The 25,915-nt window shown below is 35.3% G+C and overlaps 1 protein-coding gene across 2 annotated transcripts in view; it reads left to right on the forward strand.

The window, feature by feature from the left end:
• The window catches only part of LOC118738837 (Ig-like and fibronectin type-III domain-containing protein 2), a 275,040-nt gene that overhangs the window by 233,919 nt on the left and 15,206 nt on the right, over nt 1-25,915 (forward strand). Inside the window, exons 11-18 of one of the 2 annotated variants that reach the window (XM_036469843.1) lie at nt 6,818-6,962; nt 7,937-8,072; nt 10,920-11,112; nt 11,178-11,424; nt 11,531-12,209; nt 14,324-14,565; nt 14,723-14,961; nt 22,001-23,041. In XM_036469843.1, coding sequence (XP_036325736.1) covers nt 6,818-6,962; nt 7,937-8,072; nt 10,920-11,112; nt 11,178-11,424; nt 11,531-12,209; nt 14,324-14,565; nt 14,723-14,961; nt 22,001-22,183 — 2,064 coding nt within the window. In that variant the 3' untranslated portion in view covers nt 22,184-23,041. Of the gene's footprint in view, nt 1-6,817; nt 6,963-7,936; nt 8,073-10,919; nt 11,113-11,177; nt 11,425-11,530; nt 12,210-14,323; nt 14,566-14,722; nt 14,962-22,000; nt 23,042-25,915 lie in introns of those variants that run through there. The other variant, XM_036469845.1, reaches the window with a different exon arrangement.

Raw genomic sequence — 25,915 nt, forward strand, 5'->3', positions numbered from 1 at the left:
AAATATTTTTTGATTTCAAAATAAAACAAGTAAGAGCAGCGCTGTCTTCGGCTATGCCGAAGGCTTCATACCTTTCATGAACATCTGCAAATTTTACTTTGACAGATTACTGCTTTTGAATACATCTGCATACATCGATAGAGGAGTTACATACTTATATATGGAAGATATACTTTATATGACACCAATCTAAGTGATTTTCACTGTTATGTGATCGGTATGTAAACCGGTAACACAATTTATTGGGTTTAGTTTCCTACATAAAGGAGATATATGGCAAAAACTGGTATCTTAGCAATCAGTGCTATAGGAGATAAAGCTTATACAGCATAGATTTTGACGATTTTCTCAGTAGACTTTGTATTATTATTTATAAAATATCTTACGAAATTTATCGGTTTTAGCTGTTCAAATAAAGGAGTTTTACAGTAAAATCCCATATCTGAACAATCAGATGTATGGAAGATATATGTTGTAGTCATCCGATCCTTGTTATTTTCACTGTAAGTATTCTGTTAATAATGAGTGAAAATGGTGCGAAATTTCATGGTCCTAGCTACATAAATGGGTGAATTATAACGAAAAATCTCATATCTGAACAATCAGTTGTATGGGAGCTATAGGTTATAGTTACCCGATCTTTTTAATTTTCACTGTAAGTTTTCTGTTGATAATTATTGAAAACAGTGCGGAATTTCATGTTCCTAGCTATATAAATGGAGGAGTTATAACGCAAAATTTTATATCTGAACAATCAGTTGTATGGGAGCTATAGGTTATAGTGACCCGATCTTTGTAATTTTCACTTTAAGTATTCTGTTGATAATGGGTGCAAGTATTGCAAAAGTTCATGTTCGTAGCTGCATAAATGGAGAAGTTATAATGGAAAATCTCATATCTGAACAATCAGTTGTATGGGAGCTATATGTTATAGTGGTCCGATTCTTCCGGTTCCGACAAATGATTAATACATTATAAAAATACACCCACCTACCAAATTTGATCCGGATATCTCGAAAACTGAGAGACTAGATTGCATACAAACAGACAGACAGACGGACAGACGGACATGGCTAAATCAACTCAGCTCGACGTTCTGATCATATAAGTATACATTTTCATGGGGTATACTTTTTTTCGGTATAGAACACTCCTAGGGGGTGAGAGTGTAAAAATTACGACTTTTTCACATGCATTTTTGGACCACCCTAATGTGCATGCATATGTAAGTGCGTAAATATTTGCATTTAAGATTTTCTTATGCAAACGCGAACATTAAACTCGAAAATGGGTGCATATGCACTTAGTCAGCTAAGCGCTTTCATGGATTTTGCATAATTTTTACGCCACTTACTAGGTGCATCGAACCAAAAAAAAAATATATATAAAAAACAAGATAACGTATGAGATGTCAAGGTCAAAAATGTGTAAAGGTAAATATTTGTGCAAATCGGCAGTCTCCAGTGAAGGGGGTTAAACAAAAACTTACATATGCATTTATATACATAAATGGTTTTTGAAAATTGTATTTCAAAATTGTATATCGTTCATTTGGTGGAAGAACAACACAACTAAAGAAACAGAGAATGCAAGAAAATAGCTTTGAAGTGTTTCCCCCTTGAATTTAATTAAGTAAGTAAAAAATATTTAAAATACTTAGTTAGTATTAGCAAATATTTCGGTACACGACTCGGGCGCCATACCCATTCTCAGCAGTCAGTTACTTGAAATGAAGGGCTATTTTATGTAAGTAAGTTGTAGGCAATCATGGCACTAGGTTCGCTCGGTGAAGTATTTCGATTGAAAATTTGCCGCAATTTTATGTACATACCTTAAAGCATAAACAGACGGCAACGTTGATCCGCATCAACGGCGCGATTGATCTGATCAAAATTGTACCTTGCCAGACGGAAGTAATGCGGATTAACGAGCCACGGGGTCGTAGTTTCGAATCCCACGGCAGGGTAGAGTATTCATTTAATTTTTTTTTATTCTTTCAACTATAACTTTATATTTTGAATGTTGTTTTAAGTTATTTGTTTTTGACTTTTTTACTAAAATAAACTCTAAACATTTAAATTAAATAATAATACAATAAATAATGTGAAATAAAATAAAACAAATTAAAATAAAGTAAAGTGAAATTAAATATATAAATCAAATCAAATAAAAAATAAAAACAACAATTTTTTTGGCAATAGCTTAAACCGAGGATCGAACCTGGAACCTGCAGACTTGTAGTGCCCAGCTCTCACCACTCGGCTACCGCGGATGAAGGAATCGATTGCCTTATTTTGCGTATATGTTTACTCAGGGAGCGTAGAACGCAATGAATTTGCAAAGGTCCATACTAGCCTTGTCGTCGGTAATGCAGTCGTCATACTAATTCAAATACGCTCTTATCCAATTTAAATAGGATTCCTATCTGAATTAGTATGGTGACTGCATTACCGACGAAAAGATATATTGTCCATACTAGATTTGCCTATTCTCTGTATTCTACGCTCTCTGAGATTTGGTCAGTATTGTCGTCGAAAATACACTTGATCCGAGTATTATTTGGGAATTAACTCTAGGACTTAATCCGGATCAACTGCAGTTAATTCCCGAGATAATTAAGAATTAACGAGTTGATCCGCTACAAGGTGGAATAAGCTAGAACTATCGTGCGTGCCAGGACGCTGCGGTGTATAGGGCAACGCACTGGCTGATGAATTGCCGAACTGTGGTTCTTTGGAGCATTCAATTGGACCAGAGCCAATTTTATGGCCAAGCATAGCGGGAGCGATCGGGTATATGAAGGGTCTCATAACTAAAACCCATGAGAACCGTAGCTGGGAGGTAGTATAATTCCTTCTAAGGCAGAGAAAGAGTGGTCTAAGAGTCCTGATGGGACTGATTAGGGGCACAATCCGTGAAGACGACATATGGTCACCATATCCATTATCGACGATCCACAGTGCACAACTTGTTTGGAGGATGGGGATAATACTGAATATTTTCTCTGCCGCTGTCCGGTCTTTGCCACACTTAGGTGGTACATTTTTGGATTGGGAACAGATGGATACATTCTCTTACCCTTTATCAACTGCTAAGATTCATAAATGACTTTGGTAAGTTTGCCGGGGAGCATTGAAGTCCCACCCCACCTATATCCTTTTCCTCTAAATCCTGTTTCTAGGCCCGAGTACTTCGAAAAAGAAGTTTTTCTTGGGTTTTCCGGCCACCCACAATTCAATTCCATTCCATTCCCCACAAAACATGGTCACAGAGAATTGTGGTTGCGAACGAGAAAATTTTCACTTTGGAAAAATCATTAAATAAAAAGAACATTACTTCATGCGTCCGCACTCTTTCCGAGGGTTCAACGTGTGCACCACTCAGCTTCTGCGCTCATTCCAAAAACTCTCCACTCTAGCTCATAAGGCAAAATCGACACAAAACCATGACTCGAGCTATATGTTCAAGGACTACTGGCTTCCTGGTACCTAGACTCCAATCGACTGGACTATAAATTATGGGCCATTCTGGAGCCGATGGCCTGCACTACTCGACATTCATGCGTTAAGTCTTTCCTATTGCCATTGGGTGTATACTGCAATCGATGTGTGGCCGATTCTTCCGCTGATGGAAGAAAATGGAGGCCATTTAGCATATCGAGGACTTATATTCAACAATTCTTGGGCTCTTTAACATGCCACAATCTTCTCCGACTCATCCCATTTCCCGAATGAAGCAGAGATAGGTTTTTAAGTTTCATCCGACGTTCACTGTCCTTTGATTCCCATGCTGAGGGCTTCATTTCTTTGCCAGGCATTCATTTTCTACTATGCTCGCACATACCCTTGACTAAAATTAGAAGAGAGTTGCGGAATAGACAATTCATTACCCGTCTTGTGTTGAATACTTGCCTTGGCCGGTTTCGCGGCTTTTCCTGTCCTTCTGTCCTACTTCTCTTCACCTGCTTATCGGTGAAGTTTTTAAGAGTTTGACGTTCAGCAACACAAGAATTTTCCCCACCCCTATTCTTCCAGTTTTCCTAAGGTTCAACCATTGCTAACTGCATCTTTAATAACAGTGTCCGACTTGAAGAAGCAGAAGGACCGTATAGCGTCTGCACATCTTTCGCTACTTGGTTGCTCCATCGTTCGAAAAGCAACCTTAACGAAAGGAGTTGAGTGTAATTTATTAGACATGTTCCCGTTGTCAAAACCATTCTCGAAAAAAAAGTTTTCGTTCGTTGTTGGCGTGCATTTAAAATTTCAAGCATTTATATTTTTTTTATGATGTTATCATATTTCATAACGCACTAAAACGCTTTAAAGCAGGTGTCATAACACTGCAACGCACGCCAAATTGGACACAGCTGCTTTGCCATTGACTTAGTTACGGATTTGTAAAAGAGCATGGCCCGGTGTGGCAAGGCAATTTGCGCATGCGCCACACATTAAGCATAGCTATACATAACTGCATTGATGCTATGTATACTCTTTGAGGGCGAGCGTTTATGTGTTTAAGTGGCCATAGCATAGCGATTTATTGCTGTTATTGCTTTAACTGCTGTTCGTGCTGCTGTATTGCTGCCATATGTTGTCGCACGTTTGCTGTCATTAAGACAGACATATGCATGCACATAGACAATTAGATAGAGTAACAACAACTATGGTGCCTGGGCAGTAGCAACTGTAAAAGCTATAAAAACGTGCAACCTTGACAGGTAGTAGTTGGCTTGCTGCTGCTGCTTCTACATATTACTTGAGTCAGCTGGCCATTTATGTATGTATGTTTAACGTGTTCGACATTAGGTGTTGCGTATCTTTATACTTTTGGCTGATTTTCTTGTTTTGTTTTATCTTTAACCCCTGCTCGGCCTTTGGTAGATATTTCGACCACCAACTTTGAAACCCCACATCCCTGGAGTTAAGTTTTATTAATTTTTTTATACGTTTGCGCAAAATGTAAAATTTGCATTTCTTTAATATATGAAGCATAATTTTTGAGATCAAATAATGATTTTAGTAAACGGATTAAAAAAAGAATTTTTTATTGTATTTTTGTTTAATTAAAGCAAAAACGGACAGTAAAAAAATGGCTTTATTATTAATTGTATACGATGATAAAAGTTCAAATTATATAAGTCAAAAAAATTCCAGTATTAAAAGTCTTCTAACATTTAAGCGAACGTACTTTTTGTTGGCACAAAAATCGACCTCTGGCCAGAAACCGTTAAGTAGCATACAACTGGTTTAAATGCGATTATTTTGTAACTATGGAAAATGTAAAGATTTTGGTTTAAGTATTTTTGAAGCTATTAATTTTGCCAACACCAGAGCCCGAAGCGTGGCATTCGATATCGAACGCAAGTCGAGTCAAAATACAATAATCTCTGATATAGTATTTTTTTCATTAAATTATCAAGGTTTTTCTCCTTTATTGAAAGTGAAAAAAATGATAATAATAATAATAGAAAGAAAGTAAAATTCATAGAGTTATTAAAGTGCTGAGTTATTCAAAAAGAATTTTATGTCGAGAAGTTGTCAGCATCTAAAGAAATGCTTATTTTATGTCCCACAGCAAAATACGTTTTTTTTACCTTAGCTTACAAATTCGTGAGCTTCTCATTTTCTAAATGAGGTCCTTAAATAAAAAATTTAATAAATATGCATACAAAACAGTAGAGTTCATATTTTACTCACGAACTATTTGTCGTCAATAGTGACGCGTCTCACGCGTCACAAAAACTAGTCCCAGCGGTCACAAGGTAAAAGAGGTTTTTTTTTAACTCTCAAACTACATACAAGGAAATCGCTATGAACGAAATATTTATAGTTTGTCCAAAATTGAGAAAAACGAATCCATCAACTCAAAGAGGTGGGTGAGTTCGTTGTTCCATACGTCAATCTTGGAAAATGTAAATTTTTCGTGTAAATTATATAAATAAGTTTAATAAAGTATTATTTTTTTTTAACTGATATCTGACTTCAAGTTTTAACACTTAGAAACTTGTGAAATTGTTGATTAAAGAGAAATTACTTTATGTTTAAACAAAAACTATTTAAATGTTACGCCCGTTGAAATGCCCCAGAACACATTTTATGTTATTTTTCAGTTGCCGCATACAATGTATGTATGTATGCATGTCTATCAGCGCATCTACTACTACGTCCTTTAACAGCATTAGATCGTGTACCAATTCCAATAAATTTTTATTGTTTTTAGTAATCGATAGTTCAGAAACAATTGTGCTTACCACTAAACCTCTGCATAGCATTGAAATGCCACCGATTTATTCGTTGAGCGTCCAAAAAAATTGCATCAAGCAAATAACCTCACGCACGCGCAACAACATCAATTACCCAAAAATCGAAAAAGCGCCAAAATGCAAGCATATAACATAGGCACAGATATACTTACATATGTATGTACTTACACATTGTAGTTAATGCAGCAACAAAAACAACTACTATAGAATTTCAAAAATTCCACTTCCAATTTCAATTTCAATTTCAAATTTCAATTGCATGTTCTAAACGATTCGTCCAAAATTGATTGGTCGCCGTTGTTGCTGCCACTGACTCGCTGATTCTGCTATTTACTAATGCTTTGCTATAAATGGAAAATATGCTGCTGCCCGCCGTCAATACATCCACTCAACAACGACGAACAACCATAAAACTGTGCGTAAACCCACTAATGCCACTGCAATGCGTACTCTTTGTCTACCAACTGCATCCGTATGTGTGCGTGCGTACTTGTGCGTGTGTGTGTGTGTGTGCTTGGTGTGGCATGCATTCATATTTGGTGGTGGCGCATACAGGAATTGACCACAAACGAGACCGGCATTGTACTGACAAATTTGGAGCCGCACGCATTGTATCGCATTACGGTGGTGACGCGCGGACGCTATGGCACAGCTTTGCCATCTTCGATGTTGCTGATCAATACGACTGATGATGAGAATGGTGAGTATGGTTTACATAGTTTAGAAACAATATTGGAAATAGTTTATCTATTTATTATTATTTCAATAACCAAGGTAAATACTACGTTGACCCTGCAGGGAAGAGTGTGGGCTTAAAAAGTAAATTTTACGAAAGCAATTTAATTGAAAAATGATTTTAATTTTTTGAATTTTATATGGAGATTGACAGCAAATAAAAAATCATTTTCCGTTTAAATTGCTGGTGAAACCGGCTGTAAGTCAACTTCAACTTTCAATTTTAATTCACTAGTTTTCCTATTTTATGAAAAAAATAATTGAACACTTTCAGTATCAAAATAGTCGCATAAGCACTAGTTTGATAAAACTTTCACCCGCTCAATCCGGAGTTCGAGCTTAAATGAATGGCTTTCAAATTTTAATTTAATAGGTTTTAAACTAGTGGCACAGTGTTCGTGCTAACATAAGTTTACCCTCGCAGCATTATAAACTATAAATAGAACACGAGATTTAGTTTCTCACATTTTTTTATTATTTAAATATAAATATAATTTTAATTGTCTTTGAATACTTAAAAACTGGACCGTAACCACTACTTCACCTAGGCAATCACGTCTCATCTACTTTATTTTAAAATATGTTTTCCCTTGTCTCTACCTTACTCACTACTTGCTTCCAAACTTTAAACAAACTATTTATTCATTTAAACAGTACTTTAACTTAAAATTATTAAAATATTTATTTATTTTGTGGCATGAGATCTTCCCTGCAGGGTATCTACTCAAAATAAGCTTACACATGCACATAAACATTAGCTGCCCAAATTTGACATTGGTTGACTTACTTTGCTTATTTCAGTATTTTTGGAAATTTGATTTTGTTTTTGCTTATCCAAAATTGTTGGCTTCTGACTCTAAATCGCTCGTTTTATTTTGGTGTTTACACACATATTTACATACACACATATGTATATTAATTTTCCATTTTCATTTATAGCTAAATTCAGCAATAATACCTTTGGTGCGCCCTCACCGCCACATTCGCTGTCGATTACATCACACAGCGCAACCTGGATGCAATTGACATGGCAGCCACCAGAGTATTCACATCCGCATGAGAAGATTAGCTACAGGTGAGTGAAAATGAATGAGTGAATGTAGCAAAACAAAAAAAAAAGAATTATTTGAAAACAGAAAGTGAAAATTCAATGGATTTGTAGTGATTTTGTGTTACAATTTTTCTGATGGAAACCGTATGGCAAGATGAATGCATGAGTTATTAGAAAGGTGCATTAGGTAATTAATAAAAAAAAGACTATATGAGATGGGAAATGTTTTCCAAAAATTAAAGAATATGTTTAATTTATGTGGAGTAGGCTGTTTGCATTGTTGATGTCAGAAATCACATACAATACAATGGTTCCGCTAGACTTCACTTGCTCACAATTTGATTATTTTTACGATAAATTTTTCGAGATTACCCAAAAAAGAGGTCCCATTTTCCAAAATGTTATCATAAACGTATTTATTGGTAAAGAGTTGTGGCGAGCATCAATTTTGAATAAATTAGCTTTAATATTTACTGATTTATCGAAGATTTTGTATTTTTCTAAATTACCGTTATATGGGATGTGGGCGTGGTTATTGTCCGATTTGAAACATTTTCGTCCATTTGGTATGCTGTACTAAGGCCAATAACTGTGCCAAGTTTGAAAGAAATTGGTGCAGTGGTTACTAAGTGGGTGTGGCTACGCCCATTTTTCAAAAATATATAATATTCTTATTTTTCGTCTAAACATTGTTGTAAATATCAATTTTTAGTGAATAATCTTCAGTAGTTACCAAAATATCGCAGTTTTCGTGTTTCTGAAAATTACCGTTATATGGGAGGTGGGCGTGGTTATTGTCCAATTTTGCCCATTTACAATACCATCTTCGCCCGAAAGAAATGCACGTACCAAGTTTCGTTAAGAAATCTAAATGTTTACTCGAGTTATCGTGTGCACAGACGGACGGACGGACGGACAGACAGTCACCGCTTGTGCACAAGTGCGCTCGGGTATAAAAAGCTCAGGTAGGAAAGGCGAGCTGGAGAGGACCACACTGTCTGCGCTAGAAAAGGTCACGCAAAGTGTTTGCTTGGTTCATTTGTAAAGATTCAAATTTATAATCAATCTTTCAAAGGAGAAGCCAAAAATCTCCATAGACATTCTTATGGGACACATTATTTGGTCAAACGTTATCCACTGCTTCGAATCGGTCAAAGATGTAGCACTACATAAAGCTCTTCTGAACTTTTTAGGGGTCTTAAATTTAACTGATCTTTTGTGTGGAGCAGGAGATACAAGAAATGCTAATGTCGCTGTGTTGCAGTCGGTTCGAAAAACCAACTCACTTAGATCTTGCAGGACTATTGTGCGATTACTGAATAACCCAAGAACCTCGGTGACTATTTTTCATAGAAGAATTTTGAAGCCCTTTTAAAGAGTAGGGCTGGTTTTATTCCTACACCGGTTAATTCCGTAAGAGAGCTAAACTCCTAGTCTCGAAGAGTACCTACCAAATAGCCAATGTCCGGTTACACAAGCCGTAATCATCGCAATATCCTCTCTTGTAAGGCCGAGCAGCTCTTTTGTACTTTTCTTATCTATATGTGGCCATAAATAGTAGCTGATTGTTCTTGAGTTGTATTATTTCTAGTCACTAACTTGCAGATTGCCATTGGTATCGCAATTTTACCTCTGCTTTCACATAGAAGGAGATTGGTACCATTTTTGGCTAGCCTCGGTCGTCGGCCTAGCAATTTCCTTCAATATCTCTATGTCCCAAGACCTTGAACATGGCGTCAATGTCGTTTAGAGGTGCAGGGCTTGCCTGTTCAACCTTTAACCTTAGCATAACCGTGTACATTTATTTGATGGCCTCCTGGCTATCCGAGGAAATGTTAATCGTAGTCTTCGTTACGGCATTTGTACTAAGCTACATAGCCACCTCTTTTATAGCAAATACTACTGCCTGACAAATGCTGCAGTTGTCCGGAATTCGGGCAAGTAATTCCCGTCCTAATTCCTTAGAGAAAACACCGTAGCCAACCGTATTGCCTAGCTTGCAGCCATCCGTATACAAATCATTTCCTCCTTCTCCATGGTATTAGTGTTTTCCATTCTCTTGTTGACGGGATGCTCGTCTTAAAGAACCTATCTCTTGGTTATGACTACCCAGAGTGTGAAGTATAGAAGCGTGAATAAACCGCCGAACCATGCTCTTTAGTCTTAGCGCCGAAGCGGCAGCCACGTGTTTTCCTGCCAGACTTATTTCAGGAAAATTGTTTAACACTTCTAGCGCTTTGGTTGGGGTGGCAGCCCCCGCTCTCTATAGAGCCAAAAACAAGGAGTGCTGCTCTACAGCAATATTTATCTACATACATATCTAGTGAACCTTCTAATGGGTTTTCTGCAAGACTTTTTCAATTGTAGAATATTTTGTAAAGATCTCTGAATCCGAATGAGTTTGTGTGAAGAGATGACTTTAATTCTAAAAACTACTCGTATGATGTTTCCTTAAAAGTTCTTTCGGAGGACAGTAAAGTTACTGAAAACGCAAATATATGGTAGATTTCAGACCATGTGTGGTAGAATCGCACAAAAGTGGTAGTTCTACCACACTGTGGTCGAAGCCCGGCACTGTTGGAGATGTCAAAAAGACGCCCAGTAACCCCCATGACGTCGGGCTAAATAAGGGATCACTATATCCTTTTGTACATCTGCAGTCTGCAATTGCTAATCTTGATTGTCAAGGACCCGCTGCTAAGATCTTTCTCATTTATTAGTTCATGGCATCGCTTAACTGATTTAAATAGAAATATTGATACATACATGTAGATTGACATTGCTTTAATCAAGACACTAAGTTTATAAGATAACCGCCTAATCTATCTACTCAACTGTAATTTTACTTCTCCATCCTTCTTTTCTCATCAGAGTCTACCACAAACCAATGAAATCGGAGAAATTTGTTAAAATCGAAACCAAAGTAGCATGGCTGCGCATGAGCAACCTGAAACCCAGTTCCCAGCATATCCTCTACGTCGAAGCTGTAGGTGAGCACGCTATATCGCTGCCTTCCGAGACGCTCGTGGCATGGACCGATCCCGCACTACCAGCTTTTGTGGATGTGAGTGACGATTTAAAGTTTATAAAGCTCATTTTAATCCAACTAATAATCTCGCCTTTTCACAGCCACCCACTGTACACCCAGCTGACAATATACCCGAAGGCGGTTCGATGACTATACTCTGTCTGGCTCTGGGTAATCCAGCGCCCACAATTTCACTCTACGTCGGCGGACATTTGGTGCGACAGGACACTTCAAGGCACATGGTCACAGTGATACACAACGTCAGCGCCGATATGGAGCATATTTCCTGCTATGCAGACAATGGTTATGGTGTGCCAATGCAGGCCGCTAGGCGCGTGAATATTTGCTGTTAGTAATCAAGAGAAAGCGCTCAGTGTTACTGATTTTGTTTATATAATTTAAATACACTCTTATATAATTCAACTAAATATTTGCTTATCTCACTTTTTATCAGATGCACCAAAAATTACCGCCGCTGGCATCACCGTCGCTTCTTTGGGCGATGAGGTCGAGCTGCGTTGCACAGTCGATGCGAAACCTACACCAAAGACAATCTTTTGGCGTGATCATGATGGCCGCGTACCCGTTATACAGGGTGGTCACTTTGATATCTCCACCAAAATGAACGAATCCCATCCCAATTTGTACACCATGTCACTGCGTATCAACAAAATGCAGGCGAACGATGTTGGCGATTACTTTTGCCATGCTGAGAATGCTTTCGGTTCCTCTACGACGCCTGTTTCGGTGCGCATACGCACTACGCCGGCATTTGGACGCAATGTCTCTGAGTGTTGTCGCCAAATGAATGTCTCGCTGGCCTGCCGTGCCGCTTGCAGTTATTATGTGGACATAGAAGCGATCGCCGATAAACCGGAATGTATTGTGGACTTTGATAAGTTGATGAAATGTGCGGCTGATGGTTCGGATCATCGTAGCTGCTGCGCGGATGCAAATGTTCCGCGGAAGTGTTTGAACTGGTGTCGTGGCGATGCGGTGCGATCGAAGGAGGTTTGTAGCTTGCAATATGCGCGTACGATCGTCGGCTGTTTTGAAACGAATAGAGAAAAGCTGCCAGGACCGCCAGAGAATATTGCAGTTAGTGTGGTGTCCGATAGTAAAGTGATGATTAGGTGAGTATGTGTGTTGTTCGAATGTGAAAAAAGTGAATCAAATGGAAAATATGAGAAGCCGCAACTCAGACTATAGTGCTATCTATGAGCTGAGAATGATGCAAAAGCACTTCTTATGGCATAACAGCTGGGAGTGCTGTTTTAATTGTACTCGATGATCGAAATCGTAGTAGTTATGTCATAAAGAATGCAAACTTTCATTCCAAGCCGATATAATAAACAGAAGGACATTTCAAATAAATCACTCTCAGCTCCAAGCTGACACTGAAAACGCACCCATATGCGGGTTTATCGGTGCGGTCGAAGCTCTTTGTCTGCGATTGGTGGATGATTACTACCGATGACGGCAATCGTGCGAGGCGAGTTTGTAAAGATGGTTATTGTTTCTCGTGTGTTCATTGAGATGCATTCTGATGGGAGTTTAGGAGGAGGCTCTGCTTTCAGCAAGTCTCTGTTCGGACGCTACATCTATGGGCATCCTGTTGCTCTTTAGAGTGCGGTGTTTTGGACAAGTATAAATCTTTGTGTACTGCGCTCTACTCATCCTCCGTGATTAAACAGACGAAACGTAATTTAAAACCTATGCTGCCAACAACTTTTATTTCTCTTTGCACCGTGCTCTTCCGGCGAGCGATTTGAGGACCTTGTTGCTGCTCTATACCTTACTGACCATAGCGATTGTGCGCGGTTTCAATTTAATTTAACTTTATTTCTGTCTATTATGAGAAATCGTACATATTAGATTACACAGGTTATTAACCTACGGTATTGATGGGCCGTTTACTTAAATGCCCAATCACGACTTTACCTGCTTCGTCCAGGTGGTGAAAAAGGTTTGCGTAGGACACCACACTGCGGGGCCCTTGCTTAGTTCTTCTTGGCTAATGGTCATCATTTGTCACTAGTTTTGCTTCTGTTCGGCTCTTATTCAGCGAAATTTACCTACTCGGATGGGTACGGTCGATCCCTATTTTGTTTTACAAATTTCATCTTTCCGACCTTCCCGGTTAGATTTGCAATAATTTTGGATGCATATTTTCCACTATGTTAATGATCGAATGGTAATATTTTCTGGATGTCTTGTTAGTTCCGCTTGCGATAGAAGTTTCTGCTCTACATTTTTGAGGCTATTTTCTACCGGCCACTAAATCCACGGTCATGCTAAACTGTGTTTTGTTATTGTTTTTTTTTTAATATGGTTCATTCTTTAACAAAAACCATATATGTAAATCAAACTATATACAGAACTTAGAAAGATGTTTACCAAAACTTCGAGCTTTTTAAGTTGAACTTTTAGAAAAATTTTGGGTATGCAGATTTATAGCCGCGGGTCTTTTCATGCAACACGTGCAATTTACAAAAACTGGCGTTGATCTTTTTAACTTTTCTTTTTAAACGGTCTTAAATCTTAAAGCCGTCAGCAGAAAAAAAAATTGTTAAAGATCGCTTGAAACTTGCACGAAAAGTTCAAAATTTTTATAAAACCTTATTAAATTTTTCGAAGCTCGTTATAAAGTTTGATTTATACGGTTTTGGTTAAAGCACTAACCATGTTTTTTTAAAAAATAACAAAAAAATTTCAACTTTAAAAACCTTGCAAATATTTAACAAAGATTACTATGTACTCAGTTTGGCTTCCCACTGTAGGTATCGATAAATTTACCGATAGTCTCGTGGCAATTTGTCTCGATATATTTATTGACATAGTATTTTTCGGTTTAAATATCTATATGGCTGTGGATAGGGCTACCGATAAAGATTGATATGAACTGTAATACTACTATTAACGATTTATATCGATTTTTTTAATACAATTGTATGCATGTCCTAAATTTGTATATCTATCGATAAAGTTCTCTATAAACTCATAGAAATGTTTGTTGTCATCCTTATCGAAATATTTTTCGGTGAGAGCACCGATATGGTTATGGATACGTTTATCGATAATTATCGATCACAATTTTATTTATAAAAAATTTGTTATCGCTAAAATTTTAAGTATAATTATGCAATTTTAAATAGCGAAATTTTATCCGTTAAAACACTTATGGAAAAGTGCTTACCTTTAAACAATTCTTCTTATCGAATACTTTTTTTAACCGATCTTTGCTCAGATGGGATCCACCACAAAAGAACCCCAACGTCGTTGAAGGCTATCGAATATTTTATCATGAGGCAGCCATTCTCGCACCCGACTCCAGCGAGTCCAGCGGTGATGGCCTTGGCTACAATGTTACGAGCATACAAAATACAACCGAAATAAGACGTCTCGATGTAAAGGATACCACAGTAAATATTGAGGGACTGAAAAGGGATGTACTCTATGAACTGGTAGTGAAAGCTGGCAATTCTTTTGGTGAGTCGCCCATAGACTATGCTTACTAAAAATATATATTTAAAGGAAAATTTAAAGTCTTACACAGCTAGCAAAACCTTAACAAATAATTGCAAATGATGTTATTAAATTCATTTTTAACTCTTTATCATCATATCTACCCTGCTTCTTCCTTCAGGTGCCAGCGTTCTTACCGAACCAGTTAAATTTACTTTGGGCGATCATCATGTCACCTCGGCGACAACATATTCGAATGCTGTTGGCACAATCAGCGGCATTGTGGCGAGCATTTTGGCTGTCCTCTTAGCTGCGGCAGCCATTATATTCTATCGTCGTCATCGTGCACATAACGGTAAGGCCGGTAATGGTGTGGCTTTTGAGAATCCAACGTATACGCGTGGTCTGGAGCAAGTGCAGGTAAGTGTTATGGCGGTGTTTGGTGATAAATACTTATTTGTTGTAGTGGGACTTAAGGAAGACTTACATATATGTGTATGTATGTATGTGTGAAAGCTTATGTATGAAAGTGGGATAAAATTTCAAGATTTGGCTTTTATTGGCAAAGAAGAAGTGGCATACATGTTGGCAAATATTAAAATATATATATATATATGTATATACATATAGTTAAGATTAATATGCTGCTTTATTCAAAATAACTTATGTTGCTTTATTCAATTATTTTTTTAATTGTCAATTAAAAGTCAGTCGACTCTCTCACAAATACCCTATAAACCCAAGCGCAAAACTTTGTATAAAACTGAAAAAATTCATCCAAATTTAAACCCTTTTTCTCGGTAGCACTAAAATTTTTTAAGAGTGTACAGTTTTATAGTCCCTTAAATTTTAGTACAAAATATGCAAATTTCAAGTAGATGAAACTTTCATAATAAAATTTACAGGACTTTAAAACTTTAAAACACTTGAAAAATGTTTACGACCACTGAGAAAAAAGTTTTCAATTTTGATGAATTTTTTTCAGTGTTCTACAAAGTTTTAAGGCTGGGTTTATATGGTATTTGTGAGGGAACTAACTGTAGTTTAATTGAAAAATTAGAAATAATAATTGTGCATAAGTAGCAAAAATCTAAATACAAATCCTAAAAGTTATTTTAAAGTTTCCCAAAAGGTGGGAGCAAATACTCGAGTATCAATATTTTGTATAACTTTTTTGCAAAAATTTGTATTGTCACCGTGTCTTAGTTTATATATAATAAATCCAAGTATATATGTATGTAGGTACTACATTTATGAACAATTGTTAGTTAGTTAGTTAATTTACTGGGTGTAATAGAACAGAGACACCGCCACCTAAAAGATCTTTTGTATCTCTATAAAGGAGTCCCTAACCCAATGTGGCCAAGATACCTTCGGCTTCCCTTATGAATCCTAAAAGATCTTTTGTATCTCTATAAAGGAGTCCCTAACCCAATGTGGCCAAGATACCTTCGGCTTCCCATATGAATCCTAAAAGGGCCTTGGTAGACGAATTCCTTATAACAAAGGGTTCGACCAACGAAGATTTAAAGTAAATCAGTCTTTGTCTGGCTAAAGCCGGACAGTTACAGAGAATATGCTCCGAAGTTTCATCGGCCTCGAGGCAGAGCCGGCATTCCGGCTCTGTGATCGCCCCTATTCGGTGTAAGTGGAACCGCAATTGGTTGTGACCAGTCAGATACCCAGAAAGTAACCTGATGTCAATTCTGTTTTTTAGGACGATGTCGTTCCTGTTAAAGGGGTAACCGGATAGCCTGGCCTGTCTAAGGGCCCCCACTCAGTGATTATGGCTCTCGAAGAGGACCAACTGAGACCACAGAATTGTTCAGGTCCCGAAAAGGCAGTAAGCGATCCTTCACATGCCAACTCATCAGCGATCTCGTTACCTTCGATTTCAGAATGGCCTGATACCCAACACAATGTTACCGTGTTTTTGGCTGCCAAAAATTGTAGCGTGTTAAAGCAGTCTCTAACCAACTTAGATTTGATAGTTCTGTTTGAAAGGGCCCGGATGGCTGCTTGGCTATCTGGAAAGATAACTAAAAAAGCGCCCTTTAAACCCTTTTCAAGGTTTAATTTTGCGCAGTTTAAGATTGCGACTATTTCAGCCTGAAACACCGTGGGCCATTTGCCCATGGGAATTGTAAGTTTTGTGCTAGGTCCAAAGATGCCTGCACCCGGACTGTCCGCCATCCTTGATCCATCTGTGTACCAGTGTTCATATCTGAGATCAAGGGCAGGGAGCCCATTTTCCCAATCTTCGCAATCGGGGGTTATCACTTGGAATTTTCTGCCAAAGCAGACCTCCTTAGTCATGGAATCAGAGATTCCGCATATATCCAACCCTGGTATCTTCCCAAGAATACCTGCATGAGGCTTCTTTACGAAGAAGCCGTCGTTAGATAATCGAAGTTGCAGCTCCCTCGTGGCTGCTGATTCCTGAATAAAAATATGGAGAGGAGTCCATCCCAGGAGCGACTCTGGAGCCGCAGTTGGACACGTTCTTATAGATCCTGTGGCGGATAGACATATCAATCTTTGCAGCTTATTAAGGCGAAGTATGGCAGTTTTTGGCATTATCTTCTGCCACCACACTATGGATGCATAGAACATAACCTAACATAAACATAAAAACTCTTCAAATAAGTTTTATGATAACCTTTAATAAATATCAACTTGACCCCATTGCATTTGCGCTTTTAAAGCTCAGTAAAAATCGATGACTATCAATATGTGCATTAAACCATTTTCCAGCTATTAAAAAAAAAAAGAAAAGAATTTTCAATCCCCCATTGAATAGTTCCCTACTGCAGTATTTGACTTACTTCGTTTGCTTAAAAGCTGGAGCTAAGCAGCTTAACTGCCCGCTTAAGTACATTTACATAACTCACTTCACTCAGAAATGTATGTGGCCTGAAAAATATTGTGAATGCAATGTACGATGTAAATACAAATCTACATACTGCCATACACATATCACGAGTTTGCTGGATGAAAGTCATAACTTAAAGAATTAAAAATACCAGAAAATAGCTTACAATTTTTAATTAGGTGAGCTTGGACTAAATTGAATAAAAAATTATAATTATATTTAAATAATTAAAAAATATATACCAAAGGATAAAACAATTAGCTGTCTCCTTATTTTGGCCTATGTAGTCTCTTAAAGTACCTGCGGCATGTTTAGTGAATGTGGTGCTGGGAAATAGTTTTCAAAGTTAAGTAATACAAAATACGTAGTTCTTAATATTTTGCACTAAATGTATATATAAAAAAATACTAGCAATACTTAAATTTTAATTTTTTATTAATTATTATTAAAACATATTTTTAAGTCCAAAACTTAATAAAATTAAGAAATTTCCATAATTGTGCATATACTTATGGCACGTAGGATCGAGACTTCTTAAAATATTAATAAAAACAAATCAACAGAAAAGAATATTTTTCTATAATAAAAGACTTTTATTTTAAAATCGTAATTTTTCTAATTACATTTTCACGATAATTTTTAACCTTTATATTATGATCTTTACTTTTTCGGGTAAAAGTAATCGTTATTCTATGATTTTTATTTTCTGGACTATGTTTAATCGTTGTTTTACTATTTCTTTTTTTTTCGATCAGAAATCGTTATTCTTGGATCTTTATTTTCTCGATTATTTGTATTTTTTTCATCATATTATAACGGTTATTTTCAGATTTCACAGGTTAGATCAAAAAATAGTTAAAACGGTTAAAAAAATGTCGAAAAAAATAAAAATCCACAATGTCGTTATTTCTGATCGAAAAATATAAAAACACAAAATTAGAAATGATCGAAAAAATAACAATCATATAATAACAATTCAAATATTTTTGCTACTATGGTTAAAGTCCCTGAAAAATTTAAAATACACCTTGCACTCGCTACAGGTTTTTTTTCAACTAGTCTACACCAAAAAATTACTGCTGCAAAAAGAGTTTTCTAAACTATTTTTGGGTCGCTGAACACGAAAATTATGTATATGTACATCAGCTGATAACTCATTTCTATGTAAAAATTTTAGCCAACAACTTAAATATCTATGTGAACCTTTTTTACTGTCAATTTTCATATTTTAAAAAATTAAATAAATTTTAGTATAAATAAATTTCAGTACTCGTACTTTAGTACTGTTTTCAAAGTTTTTTATTTTAAGATCATTTCCAACTGCTTTCTTGACTATTTCGGTCAAAAATAATGGCAAAACTTTGAATTTTTGTTATTTTGGTCAAATTTGTTCGTTATTTTGTAATTTTAATTTTTTCGATCATCGATAACCTTTATTTCTGATTTTAACAATGATTTTAACATTTCCGATAATTTTAAAACTTCATAATAAAGACTGCATTCTCATTACCGCCATATTTGAAAATAGCGATTATAGTAGCATGATGTAGAAAAATAAAATGCTAAAATAATTTTTATTCTTGACCGCAAAAGTAAACATTACAAAGTAACGACCTAATTTGACTTAAAAAGAACAACATTCTAGTTTGATCGGAAAAATACAAACTCAATTTTAGCGGTTAAATTCAGACTTTCTTCATGAAGGACATATTCATTACAGTCCCTGCTTTTTAGAAGATTTTATAATATTAATATGGCAGTTGTGTAAATTCATCAATCTTTCGAAAGACTAATTGATTGACTTATCTGATCTGCTAGCGATGCTAGCTTTATTCTTTTTGTGCTTTTGCAATGAGTTTTCTAAAAATAAATTTTCAAAATATATTAAAAAATATATTTTTCTTTTTAAAACAATAAAACCAAAAAGTTTTAAGAAAACTTTATTTACAAAATATTAATATAAAATGTAAAAACAAATAAAATAAGTTTCTAGAAATAACAAAAAAAAATATTTTTTTTTTAAACGATAAAATCTAAAAATCTGTAGAAAATTACATAAAAAATGATGCACTAATTAAAAATTAAATACAATTAACAAGTACAATTTTTTCTTTTGAAAGCAATACAATCTAAAAATTTAAAAAAAGGAAGAAAAAACAAAATGGAAAGTAGAGAAAAAACTAAATAACTTGTTAATAATTAAATGATATTAAAAAAGAAATCTTTTTAAAATAACAAAATGATGAATAATGAATTAAAATAAGTTAATAGTAAAAAAAATAATATTTTGAAAGCAGCTTTCTGAACGAATTCGAACTGTACATACTGGTTTACCAAATATATCGACTCGTGCGCCACCTATCGGATTAACTCATCTTTCGTTTTGCATTGTCATCGGGTTCTGAGCCAACTGTGAAGTTCCAACTCTCTAGGTCATCGGGCAGTTTGCCAAAAATTGATGTCAAGAACAACAAATACACTTACATACATACATACAGAGCAAAATAAATAAAAGCGCATAATAAAGATAGAACAAGGCCCTACAAAATAAATAAAATACAACTTTTTTCTTTTTAAAACCAAGTCCAAAATATTAATGAAAAAATAACAAATACAAAAATCTTACAGCCGGTTTCACCAGCAATTTAAGTAGAAAACTGATTTTTTATTTTCTAATTTCCATATAAAATTGAAAAAATTAAAATCATTTTTCGAATTGCTTTCGGGAAATTGGCTGTAAGAATCAAATGATATTAAAAAAAAAAATTGTTTAAAACAAAAACTAAAAAAAAAGAATGAAACAAGTTTCTACAAATTCAATGAAATCAAAACAACGGATATATTATTTTAAACTATAACATCTAAGATTTTATTAGAAGTAGAAAACGAAAATATGGAAGATAAAGAAAATTTAATCTAAAAAATTAATTAGAAAAAGAAAAAAATTAAGTAAATTTCTTAAGATGAAATGGAACTAAAAATATGTTTATTTTATGTTTATTATTTAATTAAATGTATGCTCGTGGAACATATTCTGTCGAAAGAGCTGAAAGTAGGCAATGGCGCTCTTTTCGCAAGTCTTTCAATGGTCTTCCAAAACGACTTGTGACTATCTTAGCCAGAATTGTCCTGTAGGAATATAAAAATTAAAACTGAAATATTTTTTAAAAATGTTTTAAAAATTTTTTTGTGACACTTTTCAGAAATTTTAAGAAACAAAAACTTTAAGGGCCATTTTCTCAATTAGCTTTTAAAATTTATTTCCCCTTCAAACACATTCTTTATCTGACCTTAAAAAACATTTTTTTTTTAATAAAAATTTTAATTCAATTTTGTTCTCAAATAATGTGTGATAGAGAGCAAATACATTTTATATAATAGATTTAATTATTTTCGCAGAAAATATACTTTATGTTTTACAGGATCTCACATTGAGAAAACGGCCCAATCGGAGAGGGAATCGAAATTTTTCAGTTTCTTTCATATCCGTTTTCATTTTTTGCAGTTCTGTCGTATGCCACTTCTTTCCGCCGTCCCTAATTTATACGAGCGTATGATTTTCCATTTGCGCCTGAATGTGTTTCCCTTTAGTTTCGTAATTTTTAATCCACTTTGTATATTTTATATTTATGTGTATATAAATACTTCAATTTAATGTTTTTAATGTGTATTTTTACAATTTTCTTTTCTCCCTCTCTTTATTGTTTTTACTTTCATGTTGTTTTTTTTTTGTATATTTGATTGTGTGGCTTGGGCGCTGAAACAACACCGTACGCACCTACTTAACCAATTCGGTTTTATCAAAATTTATTGCATATGCATGTATGTATATTTGTGCCACTACAACAACAACTACGATGACGATGACTGCTTGCTATACGCTTTGGATATTTGTGTTTACATGTGTGCGGCTAAAAATCGGCTTGCGGCGTTGAAATGTGAAACACTTGCAACAAAAAAATCGTAAACATTCAATGCTTTCAACAATGAAAATAAAACCGAAATCAACAACAAATGGCGCTTTTCACAACAACAAAAATGCAACAATAACGAACGCTATGAAAATGGCAAACGACGAAATATTGAAAAAAACCATGTACAATTGCAATGCTATCGAAAACAATACACACAATGAAATGGAATAAAAATGGCAATATTGGGGAAAAAATATCGCAACTGCTACTAAATGCCACCAACAATCCACTTACATCACTGACAATATTTTCGCATTTGTTCTCGTTTTCGCTTTTTAATATTTTTATACTTTAATCTTTCATTTTTCATTTCTCATTGTTTGTGTTCTTGTATTCCCTCCCTCCCGCGCTCTACCCGTTAACTGTCATTCACTAACCACAACTGCTGTTCTCCATTGTGCCATTTCCATTCGATGCGTTTTACTTTAATATTTGCTTTCATAATCCATGCACTGTTTTCCCCATTCTGCTACTGACTTCACTCGCCTTGACTTTTCGCTACACAATTACGCCAACTGCTATTGAAATCTGCTTGGTTGGCAAATCCTTTAACCTCGTTGCGCGCTCTGCCCTCGCTCCTGTTTCACAAAAAAAAAACACAAAACGCACACAGCTACCCACAGTGACATCTGCCATCACGCATGCGGGCTCCACCGCCCAACCAGCGCCGCGTGAGGGCATTGTCAACGATGCGAATGCGGACGCGCACACCCAATGCAACGAAATAAATCCAACAATTTATGAAGAGCTCAAACTTGGCCAAGAAGGTGCTGGATTCAAGAAACTTGTGCCATAAATGCCAAAATGTGCAATAAAACTCAAACACGCACAAACAAACAAACACACACACACACCCACAGAGACACACACTTGTGGAAAAAACCGAGTACACGCACAGTCAACATAAAATAAACAAAGCGACAGAAGCCACAGAGTTACAAACAAATAAAAAATTGTCTCTCAGCTAACGGTGCAAGCAACAGTTAGCTACCGCATAGTTCATACATACAAACAAACGGAATATCAAAGCTAACAAAAAACATGCACACGCACATATACACCCATAAACTTCCACACACACTCGTAGTTAGCAGCTGTTGGTATTTGTATTTGTAAATTGTATTGCGTTGTAATCTGTGCATTTGACGCTAGCTCGCTCACCTAGGCGTATACGTAACTTTTAACATGTAGAACAAAGAATAAATTCACTAAAAGAAAAAAAACCAAACAAATAAGCAGTGAAAAAGCATTAAATGCTATTCAACCATAAATTGTGAGATATGAAACATAGTAGTTTTAACTTAAAATATATTATAACTAAAATAGTAAAAAAGTCTTAAAAAAATTCATGTATGTAGCTTAGCTTAAAAACAGGAAAACTAAGAAAATAACCAAACAGAAAAGTACTATATGTATTAATAAAAATCTACTTATAAATAAATAAGCAACGTCCACAAATCGGTTTATCTCTTTAGCTTAAGTAGCAAGTACATATCGTTGCTATTGTACACGATAAGAAGCACCTAAACACACACACACATACACAGCAACACACAATAGCAACAAATGTATGCTTGAATGTAAGCTTTTTAGCTTCGTTTGTATAAAAATGTAATTTTATTGTTTATGAATTGTATATGAATGTATTTGCTTTAATGTATTATTATGTATTATAAATTTTTAGCTGCTAAATTTACATTAAAAACTAAACCAAAAAAAAAACTTAAATATTCTTGTAGTTTGCTTCCAACCAAGCTTGGGGTATTTACGAGATCAAGACGGTCTTTTTGACATTCGATAGAGAACACTCCGAAGCATATTCCTTGCCCTCTAACTTGTCTCACAGCAAACGTCGGAATTATAGTTTTCTTACGCTGTGTATAAATAAAATTTCCTTTCGTGAGAGATTTAAGTAAGCACTTGGAGTGCCAGTTATTGTCGAAATTCGACCTTTTTTCTAGTTTTTTTTTTTGGAGCCCTGTTCATATTTTTAAACATAGCACGTCGATCAAGTTATTAGGCACAAAATTACTCAAAGGAAAATCTCCTGCTTTGGCACTAAAACGTGACTAAAAATTCGTATTTATTTTTTTTTTTTATTTTAATAGCGTTAAAGTTTAACAGGGCAAAACTTTCTCCATAATCAATGTTTTTACGAAAACCTGTTGGTCGTCAAACAAATTACCTTGGTCTGAAGTATTTGAAATTTAGAGCACCAATCAGTCAAATGAGAGCCGGCGAGAAAATACAGGTCTCATAAAAAGCGGGAATAATTTGAAACTATATACGTTGAAAAATGGACAAATGAATGCGATGGATTAAATTTTATCACAATTTTCAATTAGGATGACACGGAAACCATAGGGCACTATATATCTCGGTAATTCTCGATAAGTCGACAAAGTTTAAAAACTTTATGAATTTAAATAACTTAGATACATTTCAATTAGTCGTCAAATTCAGACAATTCGATACGTATTGATAGCTAAGTAAATGAATTTCAAAAACAGTAAATTCCGATAGCTCCATAAGATTCGATAACTCTACAAATTTCGGTAACTATCGATAAAATTGGGTAACTGCGCGTTTCCAGAACTGGAAAAATTTCGATAGCTAAAAATTGCACATATCTCGATATATAGATCGGTAGCTCGATTTTGATAGCTTCATAAATTTCCATGTCTGTCGACGAAATTCACGGGTGACTCGATAAAATCCGGTAAATCGATAAATAGTGATAACACGATAAATTCATGTAACTCTAGAAAATTTTGATAACCGGATATATTTTGAAAATTCCAAAAACCTCGATTTCATAAACCGACAAATTTCGATAACTAGAAAAAAACCGATAAATCAATATATATGGATAACTCGATAGTTGAAAAAACTCGATATTTCACAACTCGATAAATTTCATTAACTCCATAACCCTGTATTGATTATTGAATATACAGTGACGAGCAAAACTGTAACATGGTTTAACACTTTTTGTTTCAGCCACCGCTATATTTCCAAGTTCTAACGACTTTCATACTTTTGCTGTATATTCTTGTTGGTACATCCCTACTCCCTATCTCATAATGATTTGAAGTAAATACAACAACAATAAAAAAACCAGCAGACAAAAATGTAAATTAAGGCAGATGTTACAGTTTTGCACTCACTCTCAGTTTTGCATTTGACAGTTATCTTTTACTTAGTTGGAAGTCAGATGACTTTTTTCTATATTGTAATTTATTGAAGAAGTGATCACCTGTAAATAACATAGTTAATCAGGAACCATTAATGTAAATAATAGATTTACTGCGGAAATGCGGAACCGCACGAAAAGTGGCAAACAATTTTGGAATTTGCTACTTAAAAATATTAAGACTTAGAAAAAATATAGCCTAAAGTGTTCCCAAGGACAAAGGAGGTCTGTTAAAAAATATAACGGTACGATATCTTGTGAACTTAGCAACAAGTAGCGATGCAGCCACTATTACAGAAGCGCTTAAGGTATTAAAATTGAATGCAAATCAGTAGACAGCGAGGCGAAGAATTGTCAAATTGAACGCTAAGGCATAATAAAAGAAAAAAACCATTTTGATCAAAATACATGTGCGAGTGTGGCAGCATTTCGCTGCATCGCACGAAAACCGAACCGTTGCCTATTGGGATATGTTAGGCCGTTCAGAATGCAATAAAAAACATATTTTTAAGTTTCAATTGAATGTTATTTGGTCGGACAAGACTAAATTAATCGCTTTCAATCAGATGGCCGGGCATGGTATTGGTTCAAAGACCCAAACTAAGCCTAAGCGCATCATGTACTGCAAACTGTGAATCACAGTGGTAGGATCTTAATTGTTTGGGGTTGTATTTCAAAAATTTTGTTGGTCCGTTAGTACACATTATGCGTAAGGAACAGTATCTGTTCATATTTCAACAAAATTTGCAAGATGTAGTCGAAAAATGAGAGTTTCAGCTGAAAAATCACCCAAAACATACTGCATATGTTCGCAAAGACTGGATACAAAAGCAAAAATTTGCTAATTTGAAATGACCTCCACAAACCGCGGACATGAATCTCATCTAGAATTTGCGAAATCAACTAAAAACACAGCTTAATAAGTATCAAAGTCCGTAAAATCGAGTACATGAGCTGTGAAAGCAAACTAAGGATATACCTCCAGAATTTTTACAAAGATACAAATAAGGTATGCCAAATCACATCCAGGAACTGAAACAGGCAAAAGAGTGCTGAACATTGTGTTAGTAGTTCTTTTTTTCGTGAAAATTGTTAAAAAGTTCTTAAATATATATGAGTGCAAAACTGTAACATCTGCCTTAATTTACATTTTTGTCTGCTGGTTTATTTTATTGTTGTTGTATTGACTTCAAATCATTATGAGAGAGGGAGTAGGGATGTACCAACAAGAATATACAGCAAAAGTATGAAAGTCGTTAGAACTTGGAAATATAGCGGTGGCTGAAACAAAAAGTGTTAAACCATGTTACAGTTTTGCTTGTCACTGTATGTCTT

The sequence above is a fragment of the Rhagoletis pomonella genome, unplaced genomic scaffold (assembly GCF_013731165.1).
Source record: "Rhagoletis pomonella isolate Grant_MI unplaced genomic scaffold, Rhpom_1.0 Rhpom_scaffold_00005, whole genome shotgun sequence".
Classification (NCBI taxonomy): Eukaryota; Metazoa; Arthropoda; class Insecta; order Diptera; family Tephritidae; genus Rhagoletis; species Rhagoletis pomonella.